The following is a 12,049-nucleotide window of genomic DNA, read 5'->3' as shown; positions in this document are numbered from 1 at the left end:
AATTTTTCAAAACCTGAAATGGAACAGCATATCCTGAGTTCTCCATGTTTCCTAGACCTGGTTCAGCAATGCCAATTTGGCACAAAATCTTGGAAAGATGTAGCAGTGTTAACCTTTAAGGCAACGGCCTATCCCTTAAGGCTGCCTATTTTGTGAGAATGGATGAAGCTTATGAGGGCAATCCCAGCCATGAGATATAAAAAGCTGAAGGTGCTGAATCATTAAGCTTGCCTTCCTGCCTGATAATTTTGGCCTCGTCTTCCCTGTGGCCTCTTGCTACACATCTGAACAACAAAAGCGAGGATCTTTTTGAAACACCTAAAACTGCGGGAAAGATTACCATATCATTCAAAATATTTACTCTGACCCAGGAATACTAGAGTCACAGTCATAATATTTTAATGCTATCAAATACAGAGTTTCAGCATTTTTTAAAAATCTGACATTACCTTGCTAAAGAGTATGGACATGAAGAACATGTCTAGCAGCATAGTCTCCGAGAAACGTTTGTAGTCAAATGTAAAGAAAAGCACTGTGAAAATGACAGTAACATACTGGTAGGTTGGATTGCTGAAAGAGGAACGCAACAGCTTCATGCCAGCTATAGTAATCATTAAAGCACCAAGTCTGCAATGAAAAAAGATATTTCAAGCATTGTAAACATCTGTTGGTTCAATAAGATGGATCTTTCTCCTAGCCATTATCTCTCTGTATTCTGCTCATTCTTAAAAATATTAATAACTAAAGTGGTTACTATATTTTTCACTTTGCTTTAATCTACATTCACTATTCCAATTAAAATGTTAGAAAGCTTCAGCCAAAGAACTAGGCCACATCAATATATGAAATTTAACGCTGTATTTTCAATCTCATTAGCCTTTGCTTTCCTCGTTTCTCTTCTTTGCATGCTTCCTCCTCATTCACCCAATCCTTTCATTTTCATTTGGTTTATTGATTATTCTACATGCCTCACCCAGTTTAGGGTTCCTCCTCTTTACATTCCCTTTCCCCCATTGGAATCTGTTTCCAATTCTATGCACAATTCAAAAGATTTTGAACTTTGCTATACTGAAATTGTTTCCTTCCCTCAAGGAAGCCATACTGCAAATTTTCTAACAGCTTTGCTTCTTGGACACTTTGTTCTTTGAATACTCTGATAAATAATAAATAAATACTTTATTTATAGACCACTCTCTCTCCCCAAGGGGACTCAGGGCGGTTTACATAAAAAGGCAAACATTCAATGCCATAATCACATTCATACACATCAAAACAATACAAAATAACATCAGTAAGCCAATAACCAAAGAAAAAATTAAAATTGAAATAAAAGAAAAAAGAAAAATGTAAGTACTTAAATAGAACATAATTACACTAATAAAACATAACAACACTAAAAACCTTTATGCTATCATACAATCTCAGGCAATAAAACATAATTACACTAAAAACTTTACTCTGTGCTATCATACAATCTCAGCCAATGGCAAAGGTTTCATTGTCACAGGCACCATTTATTTTTCACTTTTATTTATTTATTTACGATATTTGTATCCTGCCCATATCAGCCCGAAAGTGACTCAGGGCGGCATACAAGTCAGCAACAATTAGATGCCATATAAAAAAATACATACATCAATAAAAAGCAAAAACATCACAATACATTTAAAAACCATAAAAGCAATGAATAATAAAATTATAAAAACTATGTCTTCTTGTTCAAATCCTTTTCAAATCCTTTTCCCTATCTCAAGTTAGGACATATGACTATCATTTTTCAGTCTAACCTAAAGTAACCCTATACATCAGGTTCAGCTAGAAGACTGTCACTGACCAAAGGTCACTAGCACAATAATCAATACCACCACCACCACCACCAGGCTGGATTAGACCAAAGCCTTACATAGTTCAGTATTCTGATCACTACAGTAACTAATCAAATGATTATAAAAAGCCAACAAGCAAACATGAATAGGATTAGGAGGAGCTATACAATATTGGGAGAAAGACTGAAGTGCTAACAGACTGGACAAGCAACAGCAAGAACGTGTTATATACACCAATTTAATATATTTGTGTGTGTGTGTGTGAATGAAAAAGGCAACCAAATGGTACTGTTTTACAGACAAAAATACACATGTACATATGTATGTTTGTCTATATATACTTATGGTCTTTTCTACTTACTCTGTATCCAGTCTTTTTGGACTAGCAATAGCCTTTGCACTACTGCTGAGCTCATTGAGGACTATTAAAGGGTAGATAATATTCTTCTCCACAAAAAGAAGCCAAATATGAAGTTTCTCAAACCACATCAAATGAGCTGCATCTATGAAGAGTTAGCAGAATACATTATGGAATCAAACAGTTCAGTAGTTTGAAGAAAGAAGCAAAGAAATCAAACTCAACTGATTCTGCCCTCACCTCCCCATCCCTTCAACTACGGTATGTTCTACTAGTATAAAGGGGAAACTTTTCCTGCAAGGAAAAGGTTTTTACAACAGGAAATGAACAGATGCAATCAGATCTGTAGCGGGGTGGGTGGGTGGGGGTGTTAAGGTTTCACCCCCCCCCCCCTCCAAATGTTTCAGGTTTAAAAAAACCTGGTTTACTCATGAATTTTAATTGTTTAACCAATTCATGAGTAACCCAGTTTTTTTAACCTGAAACATTTAGAGGGAGGGGATTAATCCTTAACCCCCCCCCCCCCCCTCTGGCTACAGGCCTGGATGCAATTCAAATGTTAATACATTTGTCATAAGCCCAGTACACTTCATTATCAAAACAATAATATTCAGTGGGTAACAATCCACTGCAAACTGCCATAAACCAAGTGTGAGGAAATTAAAACTGCAATACTTACTGCGAACTTCAAATTGATAGTATTCCTTGGTTTTCAACAATGGATGAGAAAAACAGTGCCAAGGGAGCTGCTTCCGGAGTTGAGGCAGAACATAATGGGTTATAAAACCTACCGATCCCACCAGAGCATAAAGAACATAGCTCAAGATAGGCTAATGGATAAGAGAGAGAGAAAGACAAGTTCTCATATCAAAAAAGCAATTCTCCTCACAATTAGAATGTCTAATCGCATGTGCAGAGAAGTAGTGCTGACTAAAAATTGCCTTTCTCACAAATCCTCCCTCCGCAGCTAGGTGTTCCTGGGCTCATCACAAGTGATCCTAATTGGTGTTGCTGAATTTTGCTATAGGTGGAAATGGGGATCTCATTTTCAACTGTTAATATGGTATGTTACAAGAACTATCGCCCAGCAGGTTTGCTCTTGAAAAGCTGGTGGAATTGCTTCCAATCCTCCTTCCTATTTGTTTTTCTTTGGGACAAAGAATAAGACATTTTTCTGTTTTGTTGGTGATATTATAACTTTCCTCTTTGCTCATGTGATTACATGTATGTCTGAACTGAAGAAATATTAGGCCAATTATGGCAGAAGCTATAAGAAACTCCTGGAGGCACAACAAGTAGGAACATGGAGATATAAGTATTATTTTAGCTCTCCTAGGTAGCTAATGTTCCCTTAAACTTTCTGAAATCAGTTAATGGAAGATTAAGTGAGAGAACACTACAGCAGTTACAATGGGAAAAAAATGGAGAGCTTAAGCGGGTTAATATTCTGCATTGTGAAATTATAGTAATTCCTCCAATTCTTAAATTCTTAAAACATTGATAGACAAACTGAACAAGTTACCTGCAAAACTGTGAATACTGTGCTAACATGAATTGCAAAGTAAAGCACTCCGATGACTATGCATATAACAAGATCAGATTGTAAACGTTCACTCTAGGAAGAAAAAAGAAAGGCATTAAAAGCACACTTGCATATCAAATATCATCCCACTATCCCTTTTAAGTAATTTTATAGTCTTCATCTACCAGGTAAGTTTTAATCATCCTGTTCTGTAAATGAACATACTAGAAGACAATCTGGGAATAAATGAACAGCTACAAAATTATCAGAATCGTCTTCCTCTCTTTCTATTTTTACTTTCATGGCCATAAAAATTTCAGCCACACAATATCTGTACTATGCAATGCAGGCTGTGATTCCTCTGAAAGTTTCATCTTAAAAATGTTAATCATACCCACTCCGAAAATTTAACTCTCTAATAGTTATCATTTGGAAAACTGGTCAGCATGTTTACCAATCTGAAAACAAAACTGGCTTACCACTGAATTTCTAAGTTTTTCAGGTAATGGATCTTTAACTTCAGATAAAGGATCCTCTGGATTTTTATCTTCTGATGTAGGAAAAAGTTTTGATTGCACTAGAGAGCTAAAATATAAAGAATAGAAATAACATTTTCTTTGTGAAAACTGTCCTTTGAATGGAATACATACAGAAGTTGATCCATTATATGAACTAGCATACACAACAAATATTTATTTATTTATTTATTTATTTATTTGCAGTTCTTATATTCCGCCCTTCTCACCCCGCAGGGGACTCAGGGCGGATTACAGTAAACACATATATGGCAAACATTCAGTGCCAGTTTGACAAACAACGTTTAACAGACAAATACACCGAGGCTATTTAACTTTTTTTTTCTTGCCGCCAGGGGAGCTGCTGCTTTTCATCGTCCATCAACGACACCGATGAAGTTCTTCCGCATTCCACATTCCCCGGAGTCTTTTTTCTTTATGGCCTCATAAATTAGTTAAATTTAGCCTCCCACACAAGGTGGTACCTTATTTTCCTACTTGACAGATGCAACTGTCTTTCGGGTTGCAAAGGTCGACAACGGGCTACACAATGGCTGGACACCCACTCCAGCCCGGGCTGGCTTTGAACTCATGACCTTTTGGTCAGAGTGATCTTAATGCAGCTGACACTCAGCCAGCTGCGCCACAATCCCGGTGCCCTTTAATAACTTTGTGCCCTTTTATAACTTTCATAACTACTAGACAAATAAATGGGTCCAAGAACAAATAAAACTTGAACTGTTCTTAGCAGCTAAGATGACTAAATTGAGACTATCATACTTTGGACAGATAATGAGAAGACATAACTTGCTACAAAAGACAATCGTGCTTGGTAAGGCAGAAGACAGCAAGGAAGCCATAGCCCAGAATTTATAAATTCTGAACAGGTCCTTTGGTAACAGGGTGTCTTAGAGCTCTTTTATTTATAGAGTCACTGCAAGTCAAAGTCAACTAAATGACAACAAATATTCAAATTCTTCAGGATCTGATTCCATGCAATGAACATGTTGAGATCCATTTTCCAAGATGAAATCGCAATGCAATTTCAATGCAATGAAGAGCTACATAATCCAAAACAATCCAGGGACCCACTGAATGTATTGCAATTTATTTACAGGTATATTAAGGGCATAGCAGAGAGAGAAAAGTTAGCAGAAAAACACTGATGTGTTTAATTAATTTTTAATAAACTTTTCAAATGTAATTCAGAACTTTAAGATAAATTACTATTTAAACTGAAGTTAGATGCTTGCATTAAAAGCCTTACTAGAAAGAAATTGAAGAGTGTGATGCAAGATTTTACTTCTCCTACTCACCATCCATATTTTGTACTTTGAAGCAAGGATAACATGAAATGTTCCATACTCTGTTTCTATTTATTCCATTAAAACATCCCTGCTTTCTTGTTCTCACATTCTGATAATTTAATCTCATTTTCCTTCTGTTTTTAAAAGTCTGCCAGACTTTATAAAGAAATGTCTGCTTTCAATCATATGGATTTTTATCCATTTTGAAATGGGGCAGGATTGATTGGTTACTTGGCTGCTAACCTCAAAAACCATAATATAATCCACCCCATTGGAACTATGTTTCAGTAAGTGATTTGAATTTTATGGTGTAATCATTGCAATATCCCAGGATTTAGATTTAGGATTTAAGAATTAAAAAAGTAATTCTACTTTTAGGTTTTGGTTGTTTTATAGAAAGGAATAAAATGGGAAATATAAAACACGTTAACCTTTTAGCACTCACTTTCATTTAATCAATTAATAATGTAATTAATTCTGAAATTAAATTAACCCTCTATTTCTATCTTATGTCAGTCACCTCAGTTAAAAATTAAATTAAGTAAACAGTCCTTTTTCATTACAAAAATTCTAACTTAATTTATAACAACTCAATTTAACTAGTTAATTCCTATCACTGTTAATAATAGATAATACTCACAAAAGAACAGAAGGGTCACTACTTTGTCTGCTCAGATGATATGATATTGCCACTAACATACCACAGAATACTGAAAATAGTACTGGAATATGTTGACCATCCCAAGAATCCTGTGAACAGACATATACAAGACATCACCCAGGTTATCATTAACCCCACTGAAGAAAAAATGAAGACCTTCTTAAATAACAAAATCAGTGATCTTATAAAATAAAGAGCATTAGTGTGTATCAGTTGATGTTTTATTTTCCATAATTAAAACACAAAATAAGAAAAAAAAAATAAAGACCTAAATAATTACCATCCACTTAGCCTGACACCAATACACTCTGTAATCACTTACAAAGGGATTTCCGTAATCACTAAAAGTCATCACGGCCTTCTGAAAAACAAGTCAGGCCAAATTAATCTTATCTCTCTTTTTATAGAATTACAAGCTTGATAACTGAAGGGAATGTTATGGATGCAGAATATCTTGATTTCAGTAAGGCCTTCGGGCAAGATCCCCCATGGCATTCTTGAAAACAAAATAGTATATTGTGAGCTAAATAATGCTAATATTAGGTGGATTAATAGTTGGTTCACCAACGAAAGCCAAAAGGTGTTCACCAATGGCTCCTCTTCAACCTGGAGAGAAGAAACTAGTAGGGTGCCATAGGGCCCAGTGCTGTTAAACATAATGACTTGGACAACTTAGATGATGGAGTACAGGGTAAGCTTTTCAAATTGATGACACCCATTTTGGAAGGATAGCTAATGTCCCAGAAGACAGGATCAGAATTCAAAATAGTCTTAACAGATTAGAGAGCTGGGCCAATTTTTTTTAAAAAAAGAGTTTCAACAGGGAGAAATATTAGGTACTGAACTTAGGTAGGAAAAAGAATGAAATGCACAGATGGGTGACACCTGTCTTGACAGCAGTTAAGTGTAAAAGGGATCTAGGAGTCTTAATAAAGCGTAAACTGAATATTAGTCAATAGTGTACATTCTTGCATGGCATTGGACTGGATGGCCCCTGTGATCTCTTAAAACACTTATGATTATATTTATTTTACAAGGAGAGTAAAATGATGGTTGAATGAGCTGTGGCATATATCCACAGTAAAACATAGACTGGGGTGTGGGAGATGCGACTCCACCCAGGAAAACCATGGCTACTGTTGTGCAGATGCCACCCCATCACTAGCTATTGCATGAGTAGAGTGATGGAGATTTTCATAGAAACTGATCATATTAAGGTATTAGAACAGATGGACGTTATCTTAAAAGGAACCTGGAGAAATTGGTTGCGCATTAACACTTAAAGTTAGCATTTTTGGTTTCAGTAAACTAATTTTATAACTATTTTTATAATCTACAAATTGTGTCATAAGTTCTTTCAATTCTTGAATAATTTATTCCATTTTGATTAGATAAATTATCATGAGTATCATGGTTTATCATATAGTTGGTGTCATAGTTATGCCACAGATTTTGCATTACATTGAACGGGTGATAGAAGTTATTCCATTGACATTGCAAATAATACGGCTGACAAGTGATATCTTTCGGTTGTATCTCTTCTTATCTCTAACATTTAAAGGTGTAACTATTTAGTGAGATAAAACCCAATGATGCAGAACAAACAATTGTATGATATTTTAGTTATTCCATATTGAACTCAAAAGAACATATGCATTTACCATCTCTTGAACTTATGACAGGACTATTACAGTTCCTTTAAAATCTGTCAACAATCAGCTAGTAGCATTACTTGTTTCTCAGGCCATAAGTGATAATACACCCAGCCCTCTCTTCATAGTGGACCATGTTACAAAAGGAAGCTGGAACAGGAACCCATAGGGTAGGTTTGGGAGCCTGGTGAACAGGCTCCATGATACTGATATTTATTCATGTATTTACTGCATTTATATCCCACTTTTCTCACCTCTGAGGGGACTCAAAGCAGTTTCCAACATAATAATGGCAAAATTCAACACCATACATACATGTGCAAACCAAAACATAATTTCTAGGCAGTAAGATATACCATAAATTAAGAACCTTAACCATATTACACATATCAACATAAAACAACATATATATTAAAACTGCATCATTAAAACATATCAATTAAAACAGTTATTTAAAATAATACAAGTGATGAATGTGATGTTTCCAAATGTGTATTCTGAAAGACAATTCCTGGCAGTTGTACTGATATGAAATGGAGAAGACTGACCATGATATAAGTCATTTAGAAAAATATGTTGTCTTTAAAGCAAGGCTGGCACCTGAGGACTACCTTGGGATACATATTCCAATTTCCACCACCATTTAGGACACTGAGGGTACCACTCACCAGTGCTTATGGAAACAAAAGTGACTAGAACAGTGGTTCTCAACCTGTGGGTTCCCAGGTGTTTTGGCCTACAACTCCCAGAAATCCCAGCTAGTTTACCAGCTGTTAGGATTTCTGGGAGTTGAAGGCCAAAACATCTGGGGACCCATAGGTTGAAAACCACTGGACTAGAGAATCACTTTTAGATTTATAAAAATGCTATCAAGAACCTAAAAAAATACTGAATATGGGAAGAAGTAATATTTACTGTGGGCGGACAATTCTGCCCCAGGAAGACTCTGGAGGTGCACTTTTCTATTTTGAGCCACAATCTTTTTTGGAACTAAAAGTCTGCACATTTCCACTAAAGCACATGGAAACAGAGGAAACTATTACATTTTAGTATTATTTAATTTAATCTAATCAAAAAGAAGGTTCAAGTACGATATGGAATCATTTTAAATGATTCTGGAAAATATAGTGAAGAATTTGAAGTTATCAAATTCTTCAGTTACAATAGATCTCTGCCAAGCAGAAAGACATTTCACTCCAAAACCATAAGCAAAATCAGAATTAGGTCAGAACATACAATTCTAGTGGAACAAATAATTTTCTAAAATGAACACAGACATTAAAAACAACACACATCAGGTACACATATGTATCATAAAAACAACTTTGTTGGATCAATAAAGATCCATGCAAACCCTCAACCTTCCTTCCGTGGTGGTCAGACACATGCTTTCAGGAAGCTGACAACCAGAGCAATAGACTGTCCCAACTGTTACTCTTCAACTACTTACATTCATCAACATTCTTCCTCTGAAACATGAAGCTCCACAAAGCCATCCTAAGTATCAGCCACTGGCAGAATAATATACTATCTATGTGAATGGCCACTATCACATTATATGACAGTGTATACATTGATGGCTTTACGTGAAGATATACTTAATTCTGTCTGCCAATTTATTTCACTGGAAAATTCTGCACTCTAATATTACTGCAAGGAAGAAATATGTATCTCCATCCACTTTCTGTATTAGGAAGTTAAGATAACAATAGCATTTATGGGGTTTATGAAGTGACAAAAAATAACAGTAAACTATTACTTACCTTTAGGGCACCATAACACAATCCATACAATAATGCTACTGCCACAATACTACAGATAAAACTGTAAAGGGCTGCAAGCAGGCTTGTGGTAGCTAGGGAATGATAAAATAATAAAATTTTGTCACAAAAGACAGCAGTAGAATATTTCTGTTGCAAGAAACAAGCATTTATTTTATCCCTTCACTTTTTTCAGGTATACATCTATTTAGTAAAGTCTAATTGGAATTGTTGACTTACACCTTAAAACCTCTTTTCCCAAATAGTTCTGAAAACTTTTTACTAATAAATACCCATGAAATAAAAAAATTAACTCACCATTTCCACCAAAGACATGAATATCTAACTGTTCACAGAGGTACATCAAAAATGTGTTCACTTGTGGCAGAAGACCAATGAAGAAGACTATAGGAAAACATAGTGTAAACACTACAGAGGACAAAAATGATAGAAAAAATAGTAAGTAAATAATAAAACACCATCTCCCGCTCTATAAAAAATAAATCTCTACTGAGCTTCAGAGAAGCTGCTGGACCTCTTATTGTTCTCCTTTCATCTTTAATTTAGCCACATATGCCCAACAGGAAGGAACATGTATGTGCCTCTAAGGGCTTATAAGGAAGCAGACTAAGAAGGTTACAAGAAATTCATCTGGGAGGAGAAGCTACGCAAGAGCTGTGAGATGACGGCATCTGTAGAAACAATTATGCTAAGCATTCTTGGAGATATCATGAGATGAGAACTGAATCATGCCCATCAAAAAGAGTCACTTGAGAGAAAGTACAGTACTGTTTCAACATCTAGGGTCTACAGACAAAATCGTCAAAAGAGCAATAACCAAGTAACTAAAATCCTCTAGTGAGAGAAAAGAGTAATTGAACATTACTGTTTCAATAATGGCAATATATGACTAAAACTATTTTAAAAGTGCTATTTAGTGTTTTTTAAAGACACTTGCAGGTGAAAAATGGCTAACCGCAATATGTCAATTCTAATGTTTTAGGAGCAATTTTTTTTAAAAAAACAACAATGTTATCAATAATTACTTGTTTTAAAGAAAAGAATACAATTTAACTTATAATGCTTTACTTACAAGTTTGGCAACTATTCTAATATTTAGAGACCAAACAAGAAATGGTAATTCCACATATTCTGTTTTTTTTAACAAATAAAATCCTATGAATGGTCCTCACTGGGGCGAAAAGGGCAGTAACTTATGTTGGGCCGGGGATGGAGACTTTTTTAATGTGACAAATTGTTAACTTCACATATATTGGGGTTTATGACTGTATTTTATGTTATATCATGTCTTTGTTATGTTGTACACCACTTAAGAGTCCCGCCCTGAGAGACAAACAGGATATAAACAATTAAAAAAATAATTTCTACCAGTCAGATTAAGATCATATGAGAAATCTACTCACCTATAATCAAGTCCCTTGCTGAAAGCAATATAATTGGATTAGTGAAAGCCATTCCATAAAGTTGGAACCTTGCAGTAAAAGTGCTCTTGCTGCCATAATCCAACAGCCAAATGAGACTGCAGCATATGCAGAAGTAAACAGGCCTGCTATAGGCTATGATTCGGTTATGACCCTGAAATGTAAGTGTAGATTAAGTTACAAATTATGCCTATTCTTTTCTCCTTAAAAATCATTTTGGAAATTTTATTATGCATGAAAAGTACAATGTGACAAAGTCACATGCACTCAGATGCACTGGAGTATGCCACACACCCTTTCTTGACAAGGAAAAGTTCAATCTCATACCACATTTAAGTGAGCACACAACATTATTTGAATTCAGTAGCAGTTACAAAGGAAATATTCACTTCTGTTAAAGATTCAGAAGTATTTGATTTCAACTTCAACACATCACTTTCTCTGTAATACAGTCCCTTTATTTATTTAATTTCTACAACACTATCCCAAACAAAGTAATTTTAAATGCTCTTGTGATCATATAGTCCAGGCTTGGCAAACTTTGTTTGCCCTGGGTCCGCCTTGTGGGCCCGACTGCAAGGCCTAGGCCAGGTGGAAGTGTGGGTGGGGCCAGAAAGGGCAGCGTCGGTGCCAGAAGAGGTGAAGCCGGGTAGAAGGGCAGGGATGGGGCCTTGGAGGGGCTGGGGCCAGAAGAGGCAAGGGGTGGGTCTGTCTCTAGGGAGACAAACATGCCACTGCTACTTGGCAATGGCATGTTTCTCTCCCCGGCTCTTCTGGGCCCCGGGAAGGCAGTGTGGTGATGTGTTTGTCTCCATGGGTTTTCTCTGGGCCCCAGGAACGCAGCGGCCCACCTTCCTCGGGCCCAGAGCAGGGAGAGAGAAACACTGCTGTCAAGCACGCTTACCAGCAGCATGTTTTTCTCCCCGGCTGTTCTCTGGGTCCCAAGAAGACAGAGACCCACTTTCCTCAGGCTCAGAGCAGGGAGACCAGCATGTTGCTGCCGAGT

The 12,049-nt window shown here is 36.2% G+C and overlaps 1 protein-coding gene across 5 annotated transcripts in view; it reads right to left on the bottom strand.

Moving 5' to 3' along the window:
• Nucleotides 1–12,049, bottom strand: part of PCNX1 (pecanex 1) — a 105,201-nt gene that overhangs the window by 22,138 nt on the left and 71,014 nt on the right. For all 5 annotated transcript variants that reach the window (XM_060761639.2, XM_060761659.2, XM_060761649.2 and 2 more), the window contains 9 exons: nucleotides 11,026–11,197; nucleotides 9,920–10,030; nucleotides 9,605–9,696; nucleotides 6,169–6,278; nucleotides 4,186–4,291; nucleotides 3,707–3,799; nucleotides 2,864–3,014; nucleotides 2,188–2,329; nucleotides 450–627 (listed from right to left, as the gene is read on the bottom strand). In XM_060761639.2, the coding sequence (XP_060617622.2) occupies nucleotides 450–627; nucleotides 2,188–2,329; nucleotides 2,864–3,014; nucleotides 3,707–3,799; nucleotides 4,186–4,291; nucleotides 6,169–6,278; nucleotides 9,605–9,696; nucleotides 9,920–10,030; nucleotides 11,026–11,197 (1,155 nt within the window). The remainder of the gene's footprint in view (nucleotides 1–449; nucleotides 628–2,187; nucleotides 2,330–2,863; nucleotides 3,015–3,706; nucleotides 3,800–4,185; nucleotides 4,292–6,168; nucleotides 6,279–9,604; nucleotides 9,697–9,919; nucleotides 10,031–11,025; nucleotides 11,198–12,049) is intronic.

The sequence above is a fragment of the Anolis sagrei genome, chromosome 1, assembly GCF_037176765.1.
Source record: "Anolis sagrei isolate rAnoSag1 chromosome 1, rAnoSag1.mat, whole genome shotgun sequence".
Lineage (NCBI taxonomy): Eukaryota > Metazoa > Chordata > Lepidosauria > Squamata > Dactyloidae > Anolis > Anolis sagrei.
Note: the sequence above shows the minus strand (reverse complement) of the source record. Positions and strands in the feature narration are given on the sequence as shown.